Source organism: Lepisosteus oculatus, chromosome 23 (genome assembly GCF_040954835.1).
Source record: "Lepisosteus oculatus isolate fLepOcu1 chromosome 23, fLepOcu1.hap2, whole genome shotgun sequence".
Taxonomy (NCBI): domain Eukaryota; kingdom Metazoa; phylum Chordata; class Actinopteri; order Semionotiformes; family Lepisosteidae; genus Lepisosteus; species Lepisosteus oculatus.
This window is the reverse complement of record NC_090718.1, coordinates 3,976,619-4,004,437: the sequence shown is the minus strand read 5'-3', so window position 1 is coordinate 4,004,437 and position 27,819 is coordinate 3,976,619. Positions and strand designations below refer to the sequence as shown.

At 48.5% G+C, this 27,819-nt stretch overlaps 1 protein-coding gene and 1 long non-coding RNA gene across 8 annotated transcripts in view; one reads left to right on the top strand and one right to left on the bottom strand.

Annotated features, from left to right (window-relative positions):
• LOC107075711 (uncharacterized) overlaps positions 1-27,819 on the top strand; it is a 55,179-nt gene that overhangs the window by 24,868 nt on the left and 2,492 nt on the right. For all 4 annotated transcript variants that reach the window (XR_011183132.1, XR_011183131.1, XR_011183133.1 and 1 more), the window contains 3 exons: positions 17,420-17,790; positions 19,020-19,283; positions 27,304-27,474. This is a non-coding gene — a long non-coding RNA (uncharacterized lncRNA). The remainder of the gene's footprint in view (positions 1-17,419; positions 17,791-19,019; positions 19,284-27,303; positions 27,475-27,819) is intronic.
• scn2b (sodium channel, voltage-gated, type II, beta) lies at positions 180-23,808 on the bottom strand. Of its 4 annotated transcripts, XR_001477216.2 has the most exons (6): positions 23,496-23,807; positions 17,347-17,513; positions 16,791-17,001; positions 12,318-12,513; positions 9,047-9,116; positions 180-5,544 (listed from the first exon to the last, which is right to left on the bottom strand). XR_001477216.2 is itself a non-coding variant. In XM_015337826.2 (5 exons), the coding sequence occupies exons 1-5, from the start codon at positions 23,581-23,583 to the stop codon at positions 5,511-5,513; spliced, it is 696 nt and encodes a 231-aa protein (XP_015193312.1). In that variant the 5' UTR covers positions 23,584-23,807; the 3' UTR covers positions 180-5,510. The 4 variants fall into 4 exon arrangements, 3 of the variants coding, with proteins under 3 accessions (XP_015193312.1, XP_069038804.1, XP_015193313.1); XM_015337826.2 differs by lacking the exon at positions 9,047-9,116; XM_069182703.1 differs by lacking the exons at positions 180-5,544; positions 9,047-9,116 and having other exon boundaries at positions 12,314-12,513; positions 23,496-23,808.

Here is a 27,819-nt window from a genome sequence, read left to right as displayed (position 1 = left end):
TAATGACTGAGGTCCAGCAGTTTTGTTCATGAAGCTGTGCTTTGCATTGCTGTCGGTTTTATGGCCTCATTCAACAGAGAGAGCTCACAAACCACATCACCGCCCCTGAAAACAAATGAGGTATTCAGTTCACCCCCCTTCTTTATTTGACTGGGAAAGACCACCATAAACTCTGCAGATGGTTTCTCGTTTTTACTCAAGTTTATTGAAAATATTTAGCAAACGTAATGCAAAGTGTTCACATGTCATTCTCAGTGGTACAGCGTAGCGCAAGCAGTTAGCGTCATTCATGTATGAGGTCCCGAGAGACGCAGCATGTTCGAAGCATGCAGGGTTATATAGACAGGCTGGGATGAAAGCTAGGTCCCCTGGCGCCCCAATATCCATTGGGGGTGCAGGGAAGCTTTGGATCACACTGGTTTTTAATTGCTCTTGCTCACTGCTCATGAGTTCTTACCATGGTCCCTCCTTCCTTTACTACTAAGTGTCCAGGAAATTAAAGATCAGGGAATTTAATCCGGTTTTACTACCAAAGGAAAGGGTCTTGGGTTGAACAGGCCCTGGCTTATTTAGATGGCACAGTCCTGTCTTGTGCAATACTTTTTTTTCTCCAACTTCTCTAAGTTTTTTCTACAGATGCTGGCACACTTACATTCCTAAAGTTCTAGTCTCTCGACACTTTAGGGTTTCTCAAAGCAGCGTAAAATACTTCCACATTTCCCAACCGCAGTGTAGTCGTTTCTCACAGACTCTTAAGCCTTTCTGTAGATGAAATGTGTGAAATCACGGTTTGGCAAGAGGTGATTTCATGGCTGCGGTCACCGCGTTACGGACAATCTCATTTCGGCCCCTAGAATACCCTCCCCACTGTCTCTGCCCCCAGCTGGGGGGCTGTGTGTCAGTCCCACCCTCCCCCGCCGCCGACTTAACATCATCAACTCTTGATCACACAGCCGGGAACTGTATTCTTTAGCGACAGATTGAGAAGCAAAGGCAATTAACATAAATGGATCAAACGGATCAGAACACAGGGGGGGCTGCAGGTCAAAGTATTTGAAGTGGACAGATTGGCACCTCTGCTGCTGTATTAGGAGAGCAGCTCTCCTCCGGAGCAGGATGGCACAACGGGAGAAACAGACAGTGCTTGAGAAGGCCAGTGTCTTTTTCCTGTTGCCTCCTCTTGACGCTTGCAGGCTGACCGAGACCCCCATCTTCAAAACAAACAACGGGTCCATTTTGAAAAACCTGCTCACCCACAGCCATAACATTTCTCTCTAGTTTTTCCATATGAAGTAATTCTTTTGACTTCATACTCCTTAAAAGGGAGCTTCATTTGAGCCATTTTTTTGCCTTTTCTGGATACTGCCCTGAATACTGCCCAGTGAAGAAGACAGGCAGTTGATGTTCCCCCCGCCTTCATCCTCGGATTCAGGACGCGCTGTGGAGTCAAGGCAGAGGGGGGTACTGGTGCCACAGCTCCGTACCAGTAGAAGAACTCACAGGGCACGTGGCGCAGTTTCACAAATGGCACAGAATACATTTCAGTGTCGGCAGATCTCGGCCGTGAAGTCTTCCTGCTGTGGTGAGGGCCCTCTGCAGTCCGAAATAAACAGGCTGGTCCTTGCAGCACCAGTGTTGTATGACAGCAGTGACTCGGTGCTTCATATTTAGGGCTGCCTGAGCTCGGTGTTTCTGATAGGGACGCACCGATACGGAATTCTGGGCCAATAATGAGAACCGATGATTAACAGCTTGTTGTGGCCGATACTGATATCGATAACCGATACTTTTTGGCATTTTTAAAAGCAAGTTTACACTATAATCCATTGCTGTGTAATGAGGGTAAGAAAGCTCAGACTCTGTGGAGACGGCTCATTGATTAAAAATTGGTGAAAAGGTTCCACACACCCAACAGGTTCACTCTGCAGCAGCTGGACTGTAGTCTAGTGCATCAGTGTGCGCACATTAAAAAAAAAATAGCTGTGCAAACCAAAACAGGGTGCCGCGTTATTGGTTGTAATTATTGGCTGTAATTCCAATATCGGAATGACAATAATAATAATAATAATAATAATAATTATTATTATTATTAAATGTTCCCATTTATCGGAGAATAATATATCGGCCTCTGATACATCATGCACCCCTAATTTCTGTCCATCGCTTCGGCCTGCCTTAAATAGTACAAACAGGCCTGTTAACGTGAGCCTTGCAGATTTGCTGCAGTACGCATGGTCAGCTTCTTGAAATCAAGGCGGTCGGTTTGGAAATGTACCTCCTCCGTTCATCTCGGCAGTGGATGGGAGAGGAAGAACTAGCTGAGAAGCAGATGGGATGGATTTGGGATTTGCGTGCCGAGCCTGTTCTGGAAGGTGACGTCGCCTTCAAGGGATATCGGGATAGTGCCAAACTGTCAGCCGTAGGAGGCGGAGAATTGTCCTGCCACCTGGCATGGCCTGCACTGATCACATGTGCATTTCGGCAAGGGGAACCGATTCGTTTGGAATCGGGTGATGCAGCCCAAACCCGGTGACCCACTCCCTCATACGCCCCCAGAGCAGAAGCAAGTGAGTAAAAACAGATCTGCGCTCCTGATTACAGTAATACGACACAATAAGAATGATCAGAAGCCTCACAGCAGCGATGATAATACTACACAAACACCTTTATATGGATAAAATCTTGGCCAAGATTAACACACAATAAGCCTTTCTGAGTTTGCGGAAGTGAAGGTGTCAGGAGAAAAAAAAAAGAAACTTTGGCAGAGTTGGAATTTGTTGCGTGTTGCGGAAGGAGAAACTGCTACAGCTGAGCTGGCTGGTCCCACTCGGGTCCACTGTGGCTTCTGCTACACTGCAGGTCTGCCGAGGCCTGGGGGTGTTCCCCTATCCCAGACTCCAGCCAGGCCAAAAACAGCTCTGGGTGGGCATCTCTACACATGTTGAACCAGTGAGGAAAGGAAATAATTCCGCATAACCATTTAATTGCAGAGGCGGCAGTGGTGACAGAGTCCCACGTCACTGGTTCACACTTGGCACAATTGTCACGGTGCTACGAATAATCTGTCCCCAAACCGGTTGGTTTGAAACACTGTAGTTCCCGGCATCTCTGCTGTTACATTCTGACTAGATTATGACACAGTGTTTCTACAACGGGGAGGCACAGTGGTTAGCATTGCCAGCTCGCAGTGCTGGGGCTCTGAGTTCAATTGCTGGGGTGCTGTCTGTGTGGAGTTTGCATGTTCTCCCTGAATTCACGTGAGTTTCCTCCTGGTGCTCCGCTTTCCTCCACAGTCTAAATGCTGGCAGGTTATTTGGCTTCTGGGAAAACTAGGCCTGGTGGCACTGTCAGTGTCTGTGTGTGTGCCCTGTGATGGACTGGTGTCCTGTCCAGGCTGTATCCTGCCTTGAGCCTCGAGCTTGCTGAGATAGACTCTAGTACCCCCGTGACCCTGAACTGGTGATTAGAAGATGGGTGGATGTAGACATGATAAATCTGTATAACACTCTTAGTACTGACGTGTGAATTACTTCATGACTCGTTGCCTACATGTTGTCAGACTGGAACACTTGAGAACACAGGAAAGTTTCCCACTGACCAGGCTGCACTGGGCAAGTCTCCTGCAGGAGCCGACCAGAGTTAATACAACACGTCAGAGTGTGCTGCTAGAGAACATGTTGAAAACGGCCACTCAAAACACAGTCGCGTGGCATGGCAACAATAATAGCGATACGCAATAGCGTTTTTAAAATGATTAAGCCTGTCATGTTCTGCGTTGCCCTAAACATCTGCGTGCAGTGTTTTGCCAGGCATGCGTATCGGGCAAGTCTGGTGGGGGAGGGGGGAGAGGAACTTGGTTCCTGTCGGTTTTTAGCCAGCGAGTGTCGAAGAGCTGATGTGTGCGGACACTGGTGTACCAGAAGAGTGTGGGAACTGACCTGGGCTCTGCTGTGGCAGAAACACGCCAGCGTGCGAGAGGCAGGCCCGATCAGCCCGGAATGATACCGGGTTGGACGTGACACCCCCCAACACGGAAGATCATAGAAGGGGGGGGGGGGGCAGGCACTGTTTCTGCAGCACCAAAACTACTATAAACCCCCCCACCCCAAGACAAAAGCCCATTTAATCTGTACGCACAGAATACACATTCAAAAATGCCTACTCTCTACCTGTTACGGCACATAGACACGTATCAACCCTGACTCCTTGAGCGCTCACACGCACGCACTATGCTAAAGGACACAGCGTTCGCGCACCCACGACTTTCTGACACCTGTGCCATTTGAACACTTCCACCCCCCTGTTCAGCTAAAACATATCAGTAGGTGAAAACATACGCTGCAAGAAAGCTACTATACACAATCGCACGGACACGGCAAAACTGCATGTACGCAAAGGCAGGGATCCCCAGTCCTGGTTTGGGGTACCCCAACACCTGCTCGTCTTTGCGTCCCAGCCCAGCTCTCAGTTACGCTCCTGACCCCTTGACTGACCCCTTCGATCGACTGTTTTCAGGTCTTAAACATTCCCTTGAACTACTGCGTTTCGTTAGTAACAAAAACACCAACAAAATACAAAATTGGCAACTTTTGGGTCCGAGAACTAAGAATGACCCAGTCGAGCTCTTCCTCCGTTCGGTTTGGGCCCGAATTAGGTGACTCAGCAGGGCTGGGACGCGATCCAGCAGGTGTGTTGGGCCTGCAGGACCGGGACTGGGTCCATTAAGCAGTGCTCACGCGCACACGCCGTGAGATGCCAGCGGCCGGGAGACATCGGCACACGTAGGCGCCCTTGACACCACCCGCCAGGGGGCAAGCAGACACCCCCAGCTGTCTGCCCCAGAATGAACTACGACTGCTGAAAGACTGAGAGACAGAGAGTCGTGAGCCAGAGGCAGGGCTGTGTCCACAAGAGACGAACTGTCCCTTCTTCAGAACGAGTTCAGATCGTCGCCCACTCATTCATGAAGGAGGTGGGTCAGTGAGTCCACACCCCCCTGATCTTGCATTTTGGGGCAGGTGGGGAGGGGGCTGTTGTTTGCTGAGCTGAGTCTGAATACATCCCGAGGGAGGAAGAGAACCTTGAAAGTGACAAGTTGGGGGGGAGGAAGTGAAAGAGGCAGAAAACCTGGAAGGAGATAAATGGAGGGAAAGGCCACTTTCTTTGAAGGTGTTAGCCATCTCCCAGGCTGAGAGAGGTGTGTGCCTGTGGGCAGGGATGAGGGTCTGTTCTGAGCTCCTTAGCCGTCGGTGGCACAATCCATAGAAAGCAAAAGCGACTTATCCATCCATCCATCCATCATTCCTCTTTCGACGTTCTGTCCTGGCGGCTGGTCACTACCAAGCGCAGAGAGTGTGGGGGGAGTGGGCGGTCAGGTGGGAGAGTCCAAAAAGGGTCGACAGCGGGGAGGTGTGGGGAAGTGGGCTTCAGCAAACAGGAGTTGCAGGTTAGATGGAGGGCGGCAGTGCTGTTTGGAAGGAGAAAGGGTGACAGCAAAGACAAGCCAAGCTTCAGTAGACGTCTTCGGGCAGGGCGTAGACGTGCCTGGAAAACAAACACACACACACACACGACAGCCATCACACCCCTTGTAACCACAGCCATGCTGCTGAACGAGACAAGGGCACCACTTATAGACTGGGATCAAACGAGCCAGGACACATGGGCTGCTCTCACGCTGTAAGGCGTTTCGAAATCGAAACACCTGATGACCGGACAAACCGTCCCCATCGGCACTCTGCTGAAGCTCCATCAGAGTTTGTCCCAGTTCTTGGGAAATGCCTTGGGTTCCAAAAACAGTTTGGGGGCATCATGTGCTTGAAATTAGTCAATTAAAAAAAAGGGTGCAAAATATGAACTAACTGTGGTTCTTTTTATTACATATATTACATATTTTGTCACGTATTTAAAATGTGCTTCAGAATAACTAAGGGTGAAATAGTAATGGAGAAATGGAGAAGGGGTCAGGTGGTGAGATTAAATAATTCCTCCCACCCCTGCCAATCGGGGGACATGACAAAGCAGAGGCTCTGAAAAGCAGATGGTCCGGCACAGTGTGAGACACCACGCTCGTACTCACCAGCAGGCTAGTGGTCAGTCGAAGAACAGGGTGACATTCTTGGTGACCAGTGGGTAATTTGTTAGTTGATGCTCTTAGTGAACAACTGATTATTGGTCAGCTGATGCTCTTGTTGACCAGCAGGTTAGCAGTCAGTCGATGCTTTTAGTAAACAACAGTTTATGGATCACTTTCACAAAAGAAATATGATGTATCTTGCAACATTTTTAATGGCTGGAAAATTCTACGTTGCATTGGCAAATGAAATATTTTGCCAGATGTTCATTGATTGATATTGAAATGCAGTTGTATTACAACAGGCATAAGATTTGTGCCTGCAATATCTGAGAAACAAACATGAACATACTTTCTCAGTGTATGGCTTATGTGCCAATGTTATGTGTAGCTGTGTTTAAATGCACTTCATTTACATATTCTCCATACCTTTTCAATATTGCTGTCAAATATCTAAAATACCCCTTCAGAAACTGTTTTCTTCATGCGTCTGTTCTGTGTGGGATCACTAAGTTTGACATGATTATGAACTGTCTGAATGTGTGTTGGAGTATTTGGTATTCACTGCATCAGATCACTTTGGCAGGAATCAGTCTAATAATAATAATAATAATAATTGCTTACACTTATATAGCGCTTTTCTGGACACTCCACTCAAAGCACTTTACAGGTAATGGGGATCCCCTCCACCACCACCAGTGTGCAGCCCCACCTGGATGATGCGACGGCAGCCATAGTGGGCCAGAACGCTCACCACACATCAGCTCTCAGTGGGGAGGAGAGCAGAATAATGAAACCAATTCATAGATAGGGATTATTAGGAGGCCATGATGTGGAGCCTAGAGGTTGCAATACTCTCAGGTGTTTTAAAAAGTCACTTTACAATTGTCCTTCTGACTGGGAGTGATGGAAAGCTGTTGTATGGTACAGCAGTACAGTATTCTTCTGTGCTTATACTCTCTACTTGTCCTGTAGGGGACGGAATACAGGATATTAGCTCCTAAAAATAACACTTGGTTCCGCTTGCTTAGAGGATATACAGCGCGCTGGATTTTTCCTTCTGCGGTTGAGACATGAGATTAGGTCTGGGCATTTTATCCCTTGTCTTAGTGTTTAAGGAATTGTTGCGACCTGCGTCCGAAATCTGAGCTCGGGGGGCGTCCCCGGTGTCGCTGGGAAAACCTGGTGGCGGGGAGAGATTGAGAACGGCGCGCGGGTCGTTTCGGGGTGCACACACAGACACTAAGACAGATGGACATCACGACAATGGTTCTGCCCACACAGAAGACGGCCCCGGAAAGTCCTGTGTATTCTTCATATATATATATATTCCAATGTAAAAATGGCCAGAAAGATACACCGAATAGTGAAAACGCTTTAAATCTCGAAACACTGCATACTGACATTTTACATCTATCAGTATGTATCTGCAAAATAGTTCAATTGTAATGAACATTCACAGCAGCCCTCAGGCTACACCTGAAGCACAGGGCGAATGGCAGTCTGCAAACATTCACCACCCTCACGCACTCAACACACACTCAAGGTGCGAGAAAGTCAGAGCACCTGGTGAGAGCCAAGGTGATCATGCAGACTCTACACAGAAGGCTCTCAGGTCAGGAATCTCTAACTGCCACACAACAGCAGCAGCACTGCCCCCTGTATTTTCATGTGTAGCTCCTTGTATCTTTCCAGGCCTTTTTTGTATTGCAATACATAAAACATGAAAAGTGATATATATATGGAAAATATACATTGGCGTTTGTGTTTCTTTTCCTACGTTGGGCTCACTCCAGCTCTGTCTGTCCAGGCTCTGTGCTCAGAGAGGCAGGTCAGGAACACAGTTCTACCCGTTCCTCCACCACCGGCCTCCCTCACTTGCAAGAGGCTCTGGTCACGGGGCCCCCCAGTGGCCTTCAGGGAGAGGCCTTTGGGAATGAGGCTGGGGCTGGGCTCCGTGCTCCCACCTGGCTCGGGCAGCGGGTGTGAAGCTGGTGATGTCAAATTGGGTCACGGGAGAAGACAAACCATTTCCAATTTGAGCTTCACGCACGGGCATTCGAAACACTGTGGCGCTGAGCTGCGCGTCATTCCCTCAGTACCCACCGGGGGTGGACTGAACAGGCTCTGTGCCTTGGGGGGTGGGGGGTTCACACTTGGGAATCACCACTGGCAATGGCAGTCATCAATACCTGTCACCAATAGCTGTCAACAGTAGTGGTCATCGATAGCAGTCATTAATAGTGGTCATCCACACCAGTGATCAATACGTCATTAAATAGTTCCAGTCATCAATACTGGACATCAATATCTGTCACCAATACTGGTCGTCAATAGTGGTCAATAATAGCGGTTATCCATACCAGTTTTCAATACTGGTCATCAGTAGTGGTGATCGATATCAGTTATTAGATAGGTCCAGTCATCAATACTGGACATCAATAGTTGTCACCAATACTGGTCATCAATAGTGGTGATCGATACTCGTCATTAATAATGGTTATTGACACCTTTCACCAATACTGGTCATCAGTAGAGGTGCTCAATATCAGTCATTAAAAAGGGCCAGTCATCAATTATGGACATCAATAGCTGTCACCAATACCGGACACCAGCAGTGGTGATCAATACTGGTCACCAGTAGTGGTCACTAATACTAGTCACCAATAGCGGTCATCAATACTGGTCATCAAGAATGGCAAAGAATCAGCACGAAGTTGCTGATCCCTGCAGCGCTGCCCCCAGCAGTTCCCAGTTAGTGTCCTTTCTGCTGCAGTGGACAGGGGCAGAGTGGGTGACCAGGGCCTCCTCTGATTTCACTGAACTAATGGCGCCGGTGATGGCCAAGTGTCAACCCCGCAGTGGGGGGACAATGGCCGGTCGCAGCCTGTGGGAAACCAGTTGGGGGGCACCTCAGGTGGGCTAATTGGAGTCACACGATCACTGAGACACACCAGGCATGAATCTCTTTACCAGAAGGGGGAGGGGGTGGGGCTCCATCAAGCCTTGATCATCTGGGACCATGCAGGTAGGTTAGAGTTGTCTGGTTAAATTAAAGCACAGACAAGAAAGAAACAAAAAAAAAAGAAAAGAGCAGAGGTCATTGAGATGCACTTTGTAGAACGTCGGCGTGATTAATTAATTAATTGATAGCCAGTTTATTAAGCAAACCCCTTCTTTCCCCACAGTCTTAAGAGAGACTCAGAACACTAAGACTGGGGGGTATCCAACCCTGGCACCCAGATTCCTCTCTGCTACATCACTCCAGCTAAGCCTGAGCTACCCCAGGCATTAATTAACCAATTAAGGATTGGTTCAGTGCTTAGATTAGGGGACGGGTGCCAGGATTGAGGCCCCTGCAACGGGGCTGTAGTGGAATACGATTCGTCTAAGCAGCCCAGTGCTCAGATGGAGTCCAGTTCCTCCAGTCCGGACAGCGGACGGGGACATCCTGAGCTTGTGGAATACTCCTCTCCCGGATCCGAGCTATAGAGGGGGACTGCAGTTCCACCTCTCCAAATGCGAAGATGCTGAGGGGATGCAGTTAAAACGTGTCACGGAGCACACTGCCTGGACTGGAGCTGTAGGGACGTATCCCAGACTCTCGCCAGGCCCCCGTGGGACACTCGCACTGCAGGTCAAGGCAAGCGTGCTGCCCACCCGGTTGTCCCAGCAGCGCCCCCTTAAGGTCATTAGGAATATTGTTCTCGGTCTCGGTTCTATCTGGTCGTGGAGGAGGGCTTCCAACAGAGAGGGAATTGAGCTGCCAATTTGGGTTTTGTGTTCGAAGGTCCTCCATCTACACACACACACCACTGGGGAGGGGCAAATACCCTGCATCCCTTCTCAACTTGTGGCTTTAAGTAAGCACAGTTAAAACCCTCTACCAGTATTTTGTGCCAGTAGAAGTTTCTGTTTTTTAGATACTGAAATACTAAAAGCGCTGTATTTATGATGATGAGCTACATACAGGGGGAATTTAAATTGAACCGACACTGAACCCAAATATAATTTCTCGTGGAAAAACACTCGAGGCAAATCACAGCTTTTGCGCCTGAAAGTTAGTTGGTAGGAAGCAGATAATCGGACACTTTCATCATGAATTAAAGAGCCCTGCCATTGTGACAGCAGTGAAGAAAGTTGAATCTACTGGCATAGCTGTAAGAACACACAGCAAACCCAAACACTGCAAAGGGGGAGCAGCTTGCCCCCAGAATGTCCTGCTCCAGCACTCAGCCAGCCACCACACGAGTGTCAGCATTAAGATCCAGAATAATGGTGACAAATACACCCAAGCTACTAGAGCCCTGTGTTGTGGTTGGAGTGTGCTCTGCTTCATGCCTGGTGTTGTGTTGTGACCTTGGCTTGCATTGCATTGAAGCTGAATGTTTCTTAAAATGCTACTAGAAGACCAAGAGGATAAGGCCTTCTTGACTGCCCTCTCTTTCTGTGCTGTAGTTTACAAAGGAAGCCTGGTATATACCTGTAAAACCTGCACCTTGTTCTTTGCTAATTTAGCTTCAGAAACGTGTCATAATGGGAATTCTCACAATGTCCAGCGTGTGAAAATTAACAGTGGGACCACACTGCTACTGGTTACAGCTGAGTGAGTTTTTTTTTTAAAGTTTGCAGCAGATGAGCAACCAGTTTTGCACAATATTGTGTTCTGGGCTCTGCTTTTGATTGATCAATAAAGATGTAAATTTCTGCACATTGTGTCTCTGGCACTTGTACTGTCACATCTGCTGTGGCCAGTATTGTCAGAGAGTGTGCTAATGTTGATATGCAAAGGGAACTTCTGAATATTACTACTGGCCATACGCCCTGCCAGGCAGACAGGTTTGGAAAAGAAAGAGCTCAGTTTTGAGTGCCCCAGGCAGTCGGAAATGCCTTAGTCTGGAAACATCATAGACATTTCCCTTCAGCATGGAATTTCTCAAATTTATTGTCACCTTATAAGCTGGTCATTTTAGAATGAAGATTTGTGGCAACCTGCAAACATCCAGGTCCTGATCTGTCTGCTCTCGATTTCTTTGAACAATAAATTGGTCTGAAAACTTGGAACTGAATGAGGTCTTCATGCACTGCTAATTAAGGGCGACTTCCTGGATGGCAAATGTGCTGACCAGCCCTGGTTTGGAACTGTCTGGATCTCTCTGGAGCACACTTGGGGATCTGCAGTGAGATATTTCACTCACATCTCACTGACGTATTTTCTGTCTCAGTCCGAATGACTGCCAAGTAAAGAAAATGTGCATGAGAAATGTGGGGTAACAAACCAGGAACCTGGGCCGTGAGGTTTGTGCTGCAGTTGAGGAGCTAGTGGTGTGGTATGTCGCAGTACAGTATATCTACCACATACCTCCTCACCTCCATCACATAACCTAGTTTTAGAGGCTTTCATGTGTTGGGTCTTCCGGATTTTTTGTAAGCTTACATGCTGGGACACCGAGTTGGTAGGAGATCAAAAGGAAACCAGTCAAGAGACGAGCTGGAGTCATGAGCTCTTTGTTCTCGGCCTGGCCAGTCTTTAAGCATGTCCGTAGGGGTTGCACCTCGTGTCGCGGGCAGTGGTGAGCATTGCTCACCGTGCCGGGGCCCCTGGTTCAATTCCTGAGGTGCTGTCTGTGTGGAGTTTGCATGTTCTCCCCCCCACTTCACTTGGGTTTCGTCCAGGTACTTTGGTTTCTTTCTACAGTCCAAGGGCATTCTCGGAAGTTAATGGGCTTCTGGGTAAATTGGCCCTGGTGTGAGTGTGTGTGGTTCTGTCTGCGTGTGACTTGTGACGGACTGGCGTCCCATCCAGGGTGTATCCTGCCTTGTGCCCATTTCTTGCCGGGATTGACTGCGGCTCCCCCCACGGCCCTGTGCTGGATAAAGTGGTTCAGAAGAGGGAGCTCTGGTGCTGCCTGCAGCTCGTAAGAGCTCAGGCAGACGGAAGTGCTTTGGTCACTGGTGCGTGAGCGACTGTACAGGGCTCTTGCAGTGTCGGCTGCCCTGGCGAAGGTGATTTATCTGGCGGTCCAGACAGCTCTGTTGTGAAATGCAGTACGCCTATTGAGGGGGTCGTGGGGTACAGAGAACAGAGCTCCGCGCACGCACGCCCCCCACGGACACGTTTCCACTGAGCCGGTGGAGAGGTCCACCCAGGCCAGCTGGGTGAAAGGTTAGGGGTCCCGGCAGCGGTGCGGACCAGCGCCGGGGGGAGACAGAACAGGGAGCGGAAGAGCGAGCGGCGCCTTACTTGGGTCCCTCCTCCGTGCCCCCCTCGCCGTCGGTCTTGCACTCCTCCTCGATCTTCTGCTCGTCCGAGATCAGCTCCTGCTTCTTCTTCCGGCGGATGCACTTCACCACCACCATGGACAGGATCAGCACGGCCAGGAACCCCCCCACTGAGGCGCCGATGATCACCGCGATGGTGGAGTCCCGAGGTGGGGGCACTGCGGGGGGGAGGGGGGCTGCTGGTTACCGGAGTGCAAACCAGGGGGGCCCATCTGGCTACCCTGTGATAGGAGGCAGCCAGCAGACCTGAAGCGCATCGGCTTCGACAGTAAGGTAGGGCTGCTTGTTCCAGCCCCCCGCAACCCCTTTGCGTAACGAAATGCCTTCCGGTCTGGGTTTTGAATGCACTTCCATGTCGTTCCCACTTGTGTCCCCTGGTTCCTGTTCTACTCAAGATTTATAAGTCTTTACATTTCTAATCGCACGTCTAAAGCCTGAGCAAAAGTCTTTCACGATTCAGTGTTGATTTAGAAATGGAGTGAGATAACATAAATAATATTGCATTATTTCAACATTTGTATTCATGATAAAGCAATGAGGGTGAAACAATGGCGCAGTGGTGAGCATTGCTGCCTCACAGTTCTGTGAGGCCCTGGGTTCAATTCCTGGGGTGCTGTCTGGGTGGAGTTTGCATGTTCTCCCCCGTGTTCACATGGGTTTCCTCTGGGTGCTTTAGTTTCCACCCACAGTCCAAAGACATGCTGGCGGGCAATTTTGGGCTTCTGGGAAAAGTGTGAGTGTGTGTGTCTGTGTGTGTCCTGTGATGGACTGGCGTCCTGTCCAGGGTGTACCCTGCCTTGCACCTGTTACTTGCTGGGAAAGACTCCAGCTCCCCCGTGACCCTAAACTGGATGAAGCAGTTCAGAAAAAGGACAGATGGATGGACACTGATGAGCCTCATTGCCTGAGAGAGATTACAGTTACTGAGCTTTGCAGTATAGAGACCTGGCTGGAAAACAGTTGTTCACCTACATTACAAAATATAAGGAAATACTTTTTAGAGCACTGTATACATAAATATGAAACTTTTATATTTAAATACAGTATATATTAATTTCAGGCAGTCCCACTGTGTCCAGAAGCACCTGGGTTTGCGAATGTGAAAAACTGATCTTCATTGTCTGGGTTTATTTATAGGCACTATACCTTCCTTTAAAGCTCAAATCGATCATCATTAAGAGATCATTAAGCAATCGAGTGCCCTTTCCTTCCTCATGGTGATGCATGTTAAAAGCAAAATTAATTCAATTGCCATCCATTTTGCCACCGCTTCTTCCAGTTCAGGGTTGGGGGGGCAGCCAGAGCCTATCCCAGCTGTCCCAGAAAGCAGCAGGCGTAGGCAGGCTACAGCCTGGACAGGACACCAGTCCATCACAGGACACACACACACACCAGGGCCAGTTTTCACAGAAGCCAATTAACCTACCAGTATATCTTTGGACTAGGGGAGGAAAATGGAGCACCTGGAGGAAACCCACATGAACCTGGGGGGAACATGCAAACTCCACACAGACAGCACCCCAGGTCCGGAATCAAATCCAGGGCTCCAGCTGCGAGGCAGTAATGCTAACCAGTGCACTTCCGTGCCACCCTTCAAATGCCACATTTCTTTGACTTCATGACGGTGTGATCGCTTTACGTAGCCGGTATTCTGCGATCTTGTGAAGGCAGCTGTGCGTGAGCTGATGGTTCTAAAGTCTTGTTGTGCGACAGTGTCGGCGCTAGGAGTCCGTGACGCTGGACTGTCTCCCTCCACGGGGCAAGAGCACCGTGCACCAGCACCAGACTTGCCCAGTGCTCCACGCTAATCTAGTCACGCAAAAGCTTGTTTCAGGTCCTTTTTATCTGATTTAGCCACTACAAACCTGACAAGCAAGGTGGGGTTATCGTTTCTATCCTTTCTTTTGTTTAAAAAAAAAACAGTGATAAAGGGGAGATTTATTTCAGACAGTTTCACTGTTTATTATTGTAGGATTCTGGCGAACTCCTCTCTTAGTTATGTGCTACTGCTTCAAGGATTGTTCAACTCAATATCTAACGCCAGTTGAATACAATGTAAAAGTTGCTTAAAAGTAAGTTAATTACTAAACTGACTGTCATCCGAAGAAACTTATTATCTTATTTCGCTGTTGGGGATCGCGCTCAAGCTCTATAGGCTGTGTCTCACTGGGGATTTAAACCACATTTTTGTACTTCCAAAGTTCAATGAATGCTTCAGCTGAGTAATGTAGCAGTACCCTATTTAATACAGGCAGTCCCACTAACGACTTCTTCTCAGACACAGTTTCCTCGCTCACACCCAGTCCAGACAGCTGTGCCTCCATGCAGCGGAAAACGAGCTCGCCAGGAATCGATAGCTGTCTCCTCTTTCTTCCTCATTGGTTAAATACCACTTTTTAAAGGCTGGCCGATCCATAAAAGCTAACCGCAAGGGGTTCGGCAACACCGCCGAGACCCAGCCTGGGCGCAATATAAAAATCTGTTTTCAATCCGTGTTTTGCGAGTCTTGTGGCAGGCGGGCGAGCAGGTTTAACATGATATTGGAAAATCCTTGCGCTGCTGTGTCTAGTTTGGCCAGAGCTTCTGCAGTCAGATCTGACCAACGCGCAGAGAGGCCCTGACTCGCTCAGAAATGTAAACAGAGCTGCATCGTTAGATTTGCAGGGGACCGAGGTGAGCACAGTCTGACTCTTTCGTGGCTGCAGTTGCCTAACTGTGTCCTAAATACAAAACATTCAATGGAAAGAACTACATTGCTAACAGCTGGTATGTTATTCCTATACAGATGCCCCGACATGACTGTGTTGTCTAACCTCCTGCAGCCTTTAGACCAGTACACAGTACTGCACCTGCGAGTAAGACGTTACTTCAGTAACTCTTTACTGTAAACTGAATTTTACAGCACGTGGATACTGGTAAAAGTGTGGATTCAAATCAGAATTAACAAATGATGCATTTAGGACTAAGATTTGAAAGCGCATCTTTACACATAGAGAGGCAGGGGACTGGAACTAGCTGTCCCCCCATGTTGCCTTGCTATCTTTTAGATGCAGGCAGGGAAACTGTAATCATGGGTAATGGATGCTTCTTTGTTACAGTGTAAAGACTGTCTCGGTGGGTGCAGCTGCAGGTGAGGGAAGCTAGTTCTGGAAAATGGGAACAGGCGGAGGAGAGGGTGGGAGTCTGCACCAGTCTGTTCTCTCCACACTGCGGTGGAGGCAGCGCACAGCAACAGCGCGGTCTCTGAACCTGCATGTTCAGCCCTTCTGTTTAATTTAGTCAGTTCCATCCATGCATTTTCTAACCGCTTCTTCAGATTCAGGGGCCTGGGGGTGCTGGAGCTTAACCCAGCACATGGCAGGATACACCCTGGAAGGGACGCCAGTCCATCACAGGCCACACATACACCGGGGACAGTTTTCCCAGAAGCCAATTAATCCACCAGCATGTCTTTGGACTGTGGGAGGAATCCTGAGCACCCCACACGAACACGGGGAGAACATGCAAACTCCACACAGACAGCACCCCCAGGAATTAAACCCGGGGTTCCAGTGCTGTGAGGCAACGATGCTAATCATTGGGCTGCTGTGCTGCCCTCTGTCATTTGTTAATGTCAAAACTAAAAATATACTACGTTTAATGGCACTTACACATTTCTCAAAGTTGGTAGTGACTTTAAGTGATCATGTTCCGTTAGCTGTAAAGGCTCACTCTGTTACACCCTCTCCCCCTCCCCTGACCACATCTGGAACTGATCCACAGCTGCTCTGTGTAGACACATCAGGCTCACCGGCTTCTCTGTGCTCCTCAGAGCTGAATGCTTTGTGCTCCTGGCAAGGAGGGATGAAGGCATGACGCTGTACTCCCACAGTTTAATAAAATAATAAAACGCCATCTGTAAACATACCTATTTTTACACTTCGGAAAGAGAGAAAAGGCAGAGCTAGCATAAAAGCCGTGGGGAGGGTTGATTAATCACGCACACATTAAATAGGACACTCTGGAAGCTGCTGTTCGTTGTTACACAGAAATGAACCTATTAGCAGTGCACTTCTCTTCTGCACCAAACTTCGATGACTGCACTTCACCCGCGTTTTGAAATGTTCCTCATTCCCTGCTCCTGGAGAAAAGGAACGCATCAGTCGTGTACAGGTGGCGAGATGATCGTGGGTCTGGCGCACGGATTCTAAGTATACAGTGGTATGCAAAAGCTCTATCAAATTGCATGTTAACGCAAACTGTGCAGGATACAAACTTAAACATGACCTTTTTTCTTCACATTTGAATGCACAATCTTTCTATCAAATTTAACAAACCGAATGACACTTTTGCTCTATATAACTCTATATAAATCTGCAGCTTTCAATGTGGCACAGGAGCTGGACAGCAGCTCTCAGAGCTGTGAAACCTCTCGAATGCCCCAGGGCTGACTCACCCTCCGTGATGACCACTAGGTTGATGACCCCATGACCCTGCTGTCTGTCGGGGGGGTTGCGCACGAAGCAGTTGTAGATGCCTTCGTCAAAGGTCTGCACGTCGGAAATGGTCACCGACACGTCGTTCTTTTCCAGGTTCCCCGAGAACTTGACCCGGTCCTCAAACTGAGCCGTGGGCAGGGCGGTCATCTTGTGCTTGTAGGTCATAAACTGGCGCCGGGACAGAGAGGGAGAGGGGTGAGCCCAGGGCCACACTCGCCCCGAAACTGCGATCAGCTGCAACCTGTTAACGCCCTGTGCCATCCGGCTGCAATGAGTGCGCAACAGTTCCACACAGAACGGCAAGAGGCATCGGCCAACTGAGTCTGTGCCAAAGTCATTGATGAATACGCCAGGCCCTGTGATTGAATTTCTACATCAAGAATGGCTAGATGGTTAGAGAATATGTAGGAGTTTGTGCATGCTCTGTTTTGTGCTTTGTGCTGAGTGGTGACTACATGCACTCCTCCTGTTCTCGTGCTATAGGGTTTTGTAGACGGAAGCATGGTTACTCACCATCTCCTCTGTGTCGTTGTATGTTGACTGGTACGTCCAGTTCATACCAAACTTGTTGTTGTCCACCTTGTAGCATGAGGTGAAGGCACAGCCCAGGCGGACTGTGGAGCCATTGAGGGCATTCAGCTTGTGGCTCACCATCACCTCCATCGAGCTCACCGGCGAGCCTGGAGGACAGAGCATGTGGAGGTGACTGACAAATCTGATTGCTACAGCGCAGCACCAAGCACACACAGGTCACTACAGTGCAGCGCCAGGGAGACCGAGCTGGTCACTATAGTGCAGCGCCAGGGAGACCGAGCTGGTCACTACAGTGCAGCGCCAGGGAGACCGAGCTGGTCACTACAGTGCAGCGCCAGGGAGACAGAGGTGAACTCAAGGAAACATTTTGGGATTTACAATACAAGATGCAAGAGCTTATATCACTCTGGACATTAGACGCAGGTATTTCAAGCTTGTCAGCATACACATTCCTTTTATGAAAATTTACCATGTTAAATTTGCCATAATAGTTCAGCACGTTTACTGTAATTTTAACTTTCTTTTGCTTCCTATGGTTTCAATATTCACACTGCATAAGGTACCATTTTTAAACAGTGTGCTACAGTAAAAAATTACCATATTCCTTAGGTTAGCTTTCACAGATGTGGAGTGAAAATAAATATAACCCTTTGTTGTTCCTATCAGTACAAGATTGTGTAGCTCATATAACCCAGCATGGATTGTACTGCTGAGGAATGGGAGTCTTCTGTTTCCCTGTGGTCATTCCCAGCTCTCTGTGCTCCAGTGACTGTGCATCAGCAAGCATTGATGTGCTACACTGCGAGAGAGAGAGAGCTGACTGTTTAAATTCCCCCGTGCTGTCTGCCTGTGGGCGTGGTTTTTACCGCGGCACAGTTCCTGTGCTGCAGTTGGTTTGGAGTTTCTGGACAGAGTCCCAGTGCTGCTGCTGCAATTCAGTACAGTATCTGAGGCAGGAGCAGGATAAGCAACAGCAGCAGCAGCACTGATCAAAGTGGAGCCCCTCCCCCCTTCCCAATGCTGTAGACCCAGTGTTATCTCAATTCCTCACCTGTCCCCTGTGCTGTAGACCCTGTGTTCTCTCAGCTCCCCCCTGCGCTGTAGACCCTGTGTTCTCTCAGCGCCCCCCTGTGCTGTAGACCCTGTGCTCTCTCAGCTCCTCCCTGTTCTGGAGACCCTGTGTTCTCTCAGCGCCCCGCTGTGCTGTAGACCCTGTGTTCTCTCAGCGCCCCGCTGTGCTGTAGACCCTGTGTTCTCTCAGCGCCCCCCTGTGCTGGAGATCTGGCGTTCTCTCAGATCGTCCCCTGTGTTCTCTCAGTTCCTCTCCTTCCTAGCTAGTTTATCAAAGGATCTCATCCAGCTGTTTCCCGAACAAAGCCAGGGTATCGGCTTTCATCCACGTCTGCGTAGCTTGTTCTACAATCCCACTGCCCTTTGTGCATTTCTAGGACACATTCTTTCTGTGTTGGTTAAATATACTTCCATTCTATATGCTGTATGCATTTTTTAACAGTGTTTTAGTCTTGATAAGAAAGCACAGGAGGCTGGCTGCTTCTTACTCACACAGGGATATAAAAAGCCATTTGTACGAATCTCAGAGCTGAGCTTTATTGAACCAAACTTTCTGTCTTTTTGTTCTCTATTGGCTACAGCAACACTGCAGACTGTAGGCATCCTATACACACACTGCCATGTATACGACCTATCCAGCACCGAGGATTGGGGAATGGATATCTGCAGTGTCTCCAAAGGGGTAAATGAGATCCATCACTTGCTCATAACAGCACGAATCTGGACGCCAAGGGTGAGACTGGGAACAGTGCCCTTGGAAAAAAGTTTGTTTCGCTTCTCACCCCTACGTACCCCAACCCAGCCACCCCCCTTTACAACGTGAAGTGGATCTGCTGTTCAGAAAGGTTCGTGTCTGACCTGCAATTCTGAATCCTGACCCACTGACGGCTCCCACAGTGAGCCCTGTGAGCCAAATAAAATACTGCAGTACGGCTCCCCCTCCCACCCCTCTCTTTTTGAAACCCAAGGTCATTAGAATAAGGCAAAGCAGAGCGCTGCGCACCACACAGCAGGCCCACCGACAGACGCGCCGTACTGTCACATCCTTGTTCTCACGGACACGCACTCTGCAGAGCAGCTGAGCAGCAGCATCACAGCAGAGGCACCCCGTCTTTGAAGATTGCCACATATCTGTACACGCTGATGCACGCGTGTGGACTGGCGCATGTACGCAATGCCAGTAATGACACATGCCTCCCTCCCGCACTTTCGTACACACATCGCAGGCACAGTCGGTCCCGACGTGGCTTGTGTTTAACATCCATATATGTAAAAGATCAGGGAAGGAGCTCTATTGCTCCGTGATGTTCATCCAGTACAGGTGCTCGGCCAGTACAGGTGTTCAGTCAGTATACATGCTTGGCCAGTACAGGTGCTCGGTCAGTATGTGTGTTCAGTCAGTACGTGTTCAGCCAGTACACCTGTTCAGCCAGTACAGGTGCTCGGCCAGTACAGGTGCTCGGCCAGTACAGGTGCTCGGCCAGTACGTGTGTTCAGTCAGGATGGGTGCTCAGCCAGTACGGGTGCTCAGTCAGTACAGATGCTCAGTCAGTACGTGTTCGGCCAGTACGCGTGTTTTCGGCCAGTATGCGTGTTCAGTCAGTACATATGGCTCAGCACGTATGGGTGCTCGGACAGTACGGGTGCACAGTCAGTACAGGTGCTCAACCAGGATGCTTTCATATGGGACAGACTGCCAGGGCGGTGAGCCTGCAGTACACAATTCAAGCCCTGTGTCGGGGTGCTGTCAGTGCTTTAAGACACTTGCGTTTTCCTTCCAATTGTCTGCTACTGCATTGGGTTTAAAATTGTTTCCTGCAGGATGTTAACCAATCCACTTGGTATTGAACTATTTAAACATGCAGGCCCACTGGAGAGTTTTCAGTCTGGCAGAATATACATATAGTTCATATTCTGTACATTTGTGTATCACTGTAGTTAAGGAAAGCAGTCACTACACATTTGTCAGATCCTTGAGCGATCAAGATGAATAAGACTACTGCAGAACTGCAGCGTACAGGACTGCACCGTTCCTACAGGACTGCAATGTTCCTAGAACAGAACACCCAGAGGAAACCCACACGAACACAGGGAGAACATGCAAATTCCATGCAGGGGTTTTATCCAAAAGCAATGTAGATTTGTACCCTTTTATACAGCTGGAACCTTTGAGGTGTATCTTACTCAAGGGTATGACAGCAGTGTTACATTTGGCATTTGAACCCACAACCTTCGAGTTACAAATACAAAGCCATAACTACCACGCCATACTACTGCTGGGGTTACAGTACATACAGATGTGTACTACTTCTCTTCACACTGCCCCAAGGTGAAAACAGTGCAAATCCAGTGCGCAAATCACAGAAACTGGCAACAAAGCAGATTTTAAAACTATTCCACTACACAGGAATCTAACTGCAAACCTGCTTTTTGCAGAATCTCCCCTTTGAGTGAAGTTTATCGTGTCTGTCTCAGGGGCAGGAGGTTCCTGGTTCAAAAGTCTGCTGCAGACTCGTTTTATAAGAATCCAGATTGATCCTCTACAGCAGGGGGTCCACTTGCGGTTTATTGCAATGTCATGCAGAGAGCGGCACACGTGGAGCTAGTGACCTCTAGTGGTCAGATTGGGCATTCACGCAAGCACAGTGTTACACAATGCGCTCTTCAGAAGATGGTCCTAGCTTGGTTCTCTGCCAGCGGGATGATAAGTCGTCAGTCTGAGCTGACCGGATTCTTTAGAAGTACTTGAAATCAAGATGGTCTGCACGGCCCCCGCTCTTAAGAGTGTCCCTTTGCAGTTCAGAACCAAGTACAGCTTTGGTTTCAAAACTAGCACATATATAGCCCGTTTGCACTCCCAAAACCTAGGAGGAATTCTTTACGATTACCGATTTGCATTTCGCAAACAACGTGGCTTAATAAAGTCTAATCCTCTGAATCGAACAAAGAAAAACTAGGGGGCAATGACTGTGGTACGGCTGATTTTAGAGAGGGGCGGTTCTGATGCTGTGCATCATCACGCCGCTTGATTTGTTTTTTTGAGCTAGTCGCCTTTCAGCCACCTGTTTCTTAATCACTGCCGGTGTTCATTTATCCACGCGGAGCTCTCCTCGGGGCTGAGATCTGGACCCTGTCTCACCCTCTCCCTGACTAACTTTTCCACCCGCACAGAACCGTGCCTGCCCGCAGCAGACGGGGCGAGAGCGCGCGTTGTCTCTGGCGTGGATCACACCACGCGTGGAACTCGTCATCCGTGTGGCTTCAAAGTCCATATGGTCTCCGAGACCCTGGGGGAAACTACTCGACCAATTCCACATTACGACGTGGGGCTGAAACCCTTCTCCCTCAGTTTTCTCATAATGTAACACCGGACGCGTCGCTCAAAGCCACAACGCCACACACCCGTTGTATCTACAGAATTTTCCTCTCTCTTTCTCGTTCTGCATTACGAATTAGCAGTGAAAAACAATAACTGGACAGCAGAGGTGCAGTTTCTCATTACAATACCCCCCCCCCTCCCAAACCAGTTTATAGATAGATAATACTTTATTAATCCCGTAGGGAAATTGATGTGTTACAGCAGTCCAGCCCAAGACAAGCAAAACAGACATCAGAATAGTTATAAAACAAAAGACAAACAAGATAAATAAAAATAAATAAGTACATAGGTGTGTGCAAAATGTCCTGATTATAGTCACTATAAAAACAATAAAATATGTGCAAAATGTGCATAGGTTTATACAGACTGATTGTCCAAAAAGTACAATGGAGTAAACGTGCTGTCCATAGAGGAGCAGATGAAGGGCTAGCAGTCCCAGCCTAGGGCAGCGTTCTACACCCTGACAGCCGCCGGGAGGACAGACCTGCGGAAACGTTCCCTTGAACACCGGAGCTGGAGCGGTCTATTGCTAAATGTGCTCCGCTGCCCAGTAACAGTCCCATGAAGCTTTTTCGCAGTGTTATGTGCAGTTGCGCGAATACCGTGCCTTGGGGGGAGGGGGGGGGACAATTTCTGACCCTTCCGTACAAGTAACCTTTCCGCATTCAGCTTCTCCCGAGTGCCCGTCGGCACCGGCCTCGTCCGTTATAATCCCAGGATGCCCAGTGCCCGCCAAAATAAACTACACAGTCGCTCTAACAGCAGTAGAATAAAATCACGGAGAGATCTCAAGTAGGCAGCAGCAGGTGCTGTCGTAGCCTTAATTCTCGTGAAAGGATTAAAAGCACGCCTCCTTTCGGAGCAAGAATGAAAAGCCGCTGTAATACCGGCCGGCCCAGCTGTGGCTGCAGATGTGCGGCTATGACGTCACCGGCCGCAGCGCAGCGCGAAAGCCGCAGGCTGAGAACAAATCGATAGCGCCCGTATTTATGGGCGGCGTGTTACGACAACGCGACGATAGGGCTCGGGTAGCGGACGAGGCCGGTGCCGACGGGCACTCGGGAGAAGCTGAATGCGGAAAGGTTACTTGTACGGAAGGGTCAGAAATTGTCCCCCACCCCCCCCAAGGCACGGTATTCGCGCAACTGCACATAACACTGCGAAAAAGCTTCTATACAATCCGCCTGTGCTACATACCAATACAATCTGCACTCCTGGGCGTGGGATTGATGCAGTGTGCGCGGGCGTGGGCGCGTTTGAACGATGCCACGCTAAAACCATGATCCGCTTTTTCAATTTATTGGTCATATGCGGGCGGAGTCCCAAAGCACAGCTAGGTGCGGTAGGTGAGCCGCTACCTGCAGGCTGTGGCGGAGAGGAGGGAGGAAGAGGAGGGGAGGGGGAAGATTAGCGAAAGCTCCCGTTACATTTCTCCTGCGGCTCTCTTTCGCCGTGAAACCGCACACTCGCACACACCATCTCTCCGATAACAATCCTCTATATAATTATATAGCGTCCTTTCCCCACCCCCGTCTCCCTTCCCAGACACTCGCAAAACAAGACTCCCAGAAACGTCAGCCCAGACCAACACCAGTCCGTTTGCAACATCGCCTAAAAAAAATGCCTCTTCTCGGCATCCGATAGAGCAGATAGCGGATCTTGTATTTTCCGTACTCACCCAAGATAAAAATGACAACGAGTCCTACAGAGCGCAAGTTGACTGCGTTCATCCATGAGCTGGCTCGCAGTTGGAATGATGCCGACATTTTGTTGTTGGATTTTTATTCTGCTGGATTGATTGGTTTTTTTTTTTTTGTTGTTGCTGTTTTATTTCGTTTTCGTTTGTTTGTTTGTTTTTTTGGTGGTGTGAATTTTTTTTTAAAGAAAAAACGGCGAAAGAAAAAAAATAGGAATATTGTGGGGGGATTTTTCAGGGCTATAAAATGGCTGGCAGTGTCTGTAGCAAGAGAAGGGATTGATTTTACGTTTGTGGGTGCTCTCGGAAGGAAGCGGAAGGGTGAGATTTTAAATTGTGGCTGGCGGGCTCTCTCTCTCGGATGCTGTTTCTCCCACTCCTCTTACACACAGACCGGGTGCTGCAAGCGCGATTTCCTACCCACTTAGATCGTAGAATTATTGCTCTACACTATGTATTAATAATCATGATTCCGTGCACTTACAGTATATAGCGCTTTTCTGGACACTGCACTTAAAGCTCTTTACAATATCGGCACTGATCACAAGCTCCAATATGTGTATGCTAATACGATAGAAATCGGGGCAGCGTGGTGGCTCAGTGGTCACTTTTGCTGCCTCGCAGCACTGGGACCCTGGGTTCAATCCCTGGGGTGCTGTCTGTGTGGAGTTTGCATGTTCTCCCCCATACCCGGGTGGTTTCCTCTGGGTGCTCTGGTTTCCTGCCCCAGCCCAAAGACATGCTGGGGGGGGTTTAATGAAGTCAATGAACCAAGAGGATTTCTTCCGGGTGAACAGTGAACCGCGAACCAAGCTTCAACTAAGTGGAAGTGCACTTCAAACCGAGAACTCTTCTTTACACAAAGGGTTGTGGGAGTGTGGGGCTATTTACCCGCCCATGCTAAGCCAATAGCCTGGTTTCTTTGGAGAAACGACTGCATGAGACACTCCAATCGGGACAGGAGGAACTTCTTTACACAAAAAGAGGTGGGTGTGTGGAACAAGCTGCTCAACCTTGTGATTGTAGCCGATACTTTGGCCTTTTTCAAGAAACGGCTGGATGAGATCCTTGGATCTGTTAACTACTAACTTCCAAGCTGGCTATTCGTAACCTTTCTTATGTTTTCATTACAATATAGCTAAAGTATTTAACTTAAAATACATATTAAGACATACATTGCACTATTGGTGAAACTCGTGCCAACTAAATATCGCTTGACTTAATAATAATAAAACAACAACAACCCTTCGGAAGCAGTGAGGACACGACTGAGAAACGTGACTTAGCGTGGATATCAAAAGTCTACACACCCTTACTGAAATTTCCGCTTTTGTTGATGTAAAGGCTGAAATCAAGATAAATCAAGTCAGACCTGTTTTCACCTTCAATAAGATCTTGTAATCAAACAATATTCAAGTGAAAAACAAATGGATCATTTTTAGGAAAAATAATAATAAAAAAAAAACTTTCAGTGCATGCATAAGTGATTGATTGATTGCATAAATGTCCACGCCCTTTATAAAGTGGGTTGTTACAGTGCTCAGATTTAACCAGTCAAGTTCCAGATCATGTACAAAGGTAATTTGCCTTCACCTGACATCAGCTGAAGTGGTCCTGATTAGCCCTAAATAAAATCAGCTGTTCCTGCAGGAGTTCCCTGAAGGTTTCTTAGTTGCAGAGTGCAGCGATAACCATGGCCCACAAGGAGTTAGCAGAAGATATGGGATCTTATTTTTAAAAGGTACAGATCAGGTGAGTGATATAAAAGAATTTCAAAGGCATTACACACTGTATATCATGGAACACTGTGAAGACCACTGTTAAGAAGTGGAGGAAATAGGGCACCACCAGGACAGTGCAAAGATCAGAACATCCCTTCAAAATTGATGACCTGGCAAGGAGAAAGCTCATCAGGGAGGCTACCATCAGGCAGCCTTAAAGGAGCTGCAGGGATTTATGGCCGTAACTGGCCACTCCCTGCATTTTCCAACCATTTTGTGTGTTCTCCAAGTCTGAGCTATGGGTAGGGTGGCAAGACCCTTTGATCTTAATTCCAAATGATCCGTTGGGTGCAAAGTCAACAGAGCAGGTACTGTGTTCTTTGGGTGTCAGGCATGGTGGTGGCACCATCATGATATGGGAACAAGTAATGGGTTTATTCCATGCCGAAAAGAGAAGAAAGAAAACGTAATGTTTTGGCTGTAGAGCCTTCTTTGGGTGTGAGGGATAGTGCTCACAGCCGAAATGTTGTTTTCTTTCTGCTCTGTTCAGCATGGGATAAACCTCTTACTTGTTCCTTTGCAGCCTACGCATGCTGACGCAGCTCCCCACCTCAACTATCATGACGGGGTGCTGCTTCTCTTTGGTGGGGCCAGACGCACTTGTTGGAATAGAGGGGGAAATGAACAGCTCCGATTATCAAGATATCTGGCGCCAAACCTGCTGGCCTCTGCTAGAAAGCTGAAGTTAAAGACGAATTTCACCTTTCAACATGGGAACGATCCAAAGCACACGGCCAACTCAACAGAGGAGCTGCTTAAAAACGGGAAGATCAATGTCTTGGAAAGGCCCAGTCAGAGCCCAGACCTCCATCCTATAGAAAATCTGTGGACTGACCTAAAGAGGGCTGTGCACAGGAGTTCGTTCCCCTCCCAATGTGACTGAGCTTGAACTCTTCTGCAAAGAAGAGTGGGATAAACTTGCAAAATCCAGGTGTGCTAAGCTGATAGAGACTATTCAAACGGACTTCCTGCTGTAATCAAAGCAAAAGTGCTTCCATGAAGTATTACTTAAAGGGTGTGTACACATGTGCAACCAAGGCATTGAAAGTTTTTTTTTTAAATATATATTTTCCCTAAAACTGCTCCATTTGCTTTTAACTTTGTTGGTTCCAAGATCTTATTAAAAACAGTCTGACATGATATGTCTTGAGGTCAGCCTTTACATCAACAAATGCTGAAAAGGGGGTGTAGACTTTTGTATCCACTGTATACTTCCAGGCAAAATTAACCCCTAGAGAGCAGGAGTGGTGCTAACCTTACCTGTCAGAAAAGCTTTAACCCCTTCAAGCATGGGAATCAGAATTTATAGGAGTATCCCCCATCATGGTGCTAAAGCAAATTCATAGCGAACGACTCGTTTCAGATTGAGTGTTGCCAGCAGCCATATCACCCTGCAACTCCCAGCTGGCAGCCCCCCCTGGAGCTCAGCAGTGTGAGCCTGGCCAGTACCTGGATGGGAGACTCCTGGGAAAGCTAAGGCTGCTGCTGGAAGAGGTGTTAGTGGGACCAGTAGGGGGCGCTCACCCTGCAGTCTGTGTGGGTCCTAATGCCCCAGTATAGTGATGAGGAAACCATACTGTGAAAAGGAGCCATAAAACCGAGGTCCTGACTCTCTGTGGTCATTAAAAATCCCAGGGTGTTTCTCGAAAAGAGTAGGGGTGTTACCCCAGTGTCCTGGCCAAATTTCCCCCTGGCCTTTCCCAGTCATGGCCTCCTAATAATCCCCATCTCTGAACTGGCTTCATCACTCTGCTCTCCTCCCCACTGAGAGCTGGTGTGTGGGGAGAGGACTGGAGCATCATCCAGGTGGGGCTGCACACTGGTGGGGGTGGAGGGGATCCCCATGACCTGTAAAGAGCTTTGAGTGGAGTGTCCAGAAAAGCGCTATATTAATGCAGTCACCAATTTGAAGAAATGGGGTTAACTACACAATATTCTGGGAGTGATTAGCTGCAAGTGAACAGGTGAGACTGAATGTCACCCCCTCTCTTGTCATCTTTTTGTTGCAGTGGCTGCTGGGCCAGGAAGTGACATTCTCGGAACAGGCGATACTGATACTTGGAATGGAGTCTATGGGGCTCGACTGGGAACTGGAAAGTTGCTCAAAGTCCAGGTGGGACAATCCTCTGACCAAGATGCTTTGCTCCTATCGCTCCCTTCACATGTCCAGGTGTATAAATGTAAGTGGCACTGGATAAAATTGTCAGGCCAGCAAATTCAGTTAGGTGTCCTGACCAGGGTGTAACCTGCCTTGTGCCTGTTGCTTGCTGGGATAGGATTAGAAAATGTAAGCATTGGATCTCTCCCAGCCAAGACCGTGTCCTCTCCTGGCCCGGCAGGGAACTATTCCTTTAGTCTTTAGAATGTGGTGAGTGAATGGTGACCTACAGTACCCTACCTTGTGGATCAGGGGTCCAGGACTAGGGGTGGGGACCTCCGCTGTGGATCAGTGCTGGGGTGCCCCAGTATTCTTCACCTGCACACACAACTCATCTTTCTATGCCCATGTATTCTCAGTCATTCGA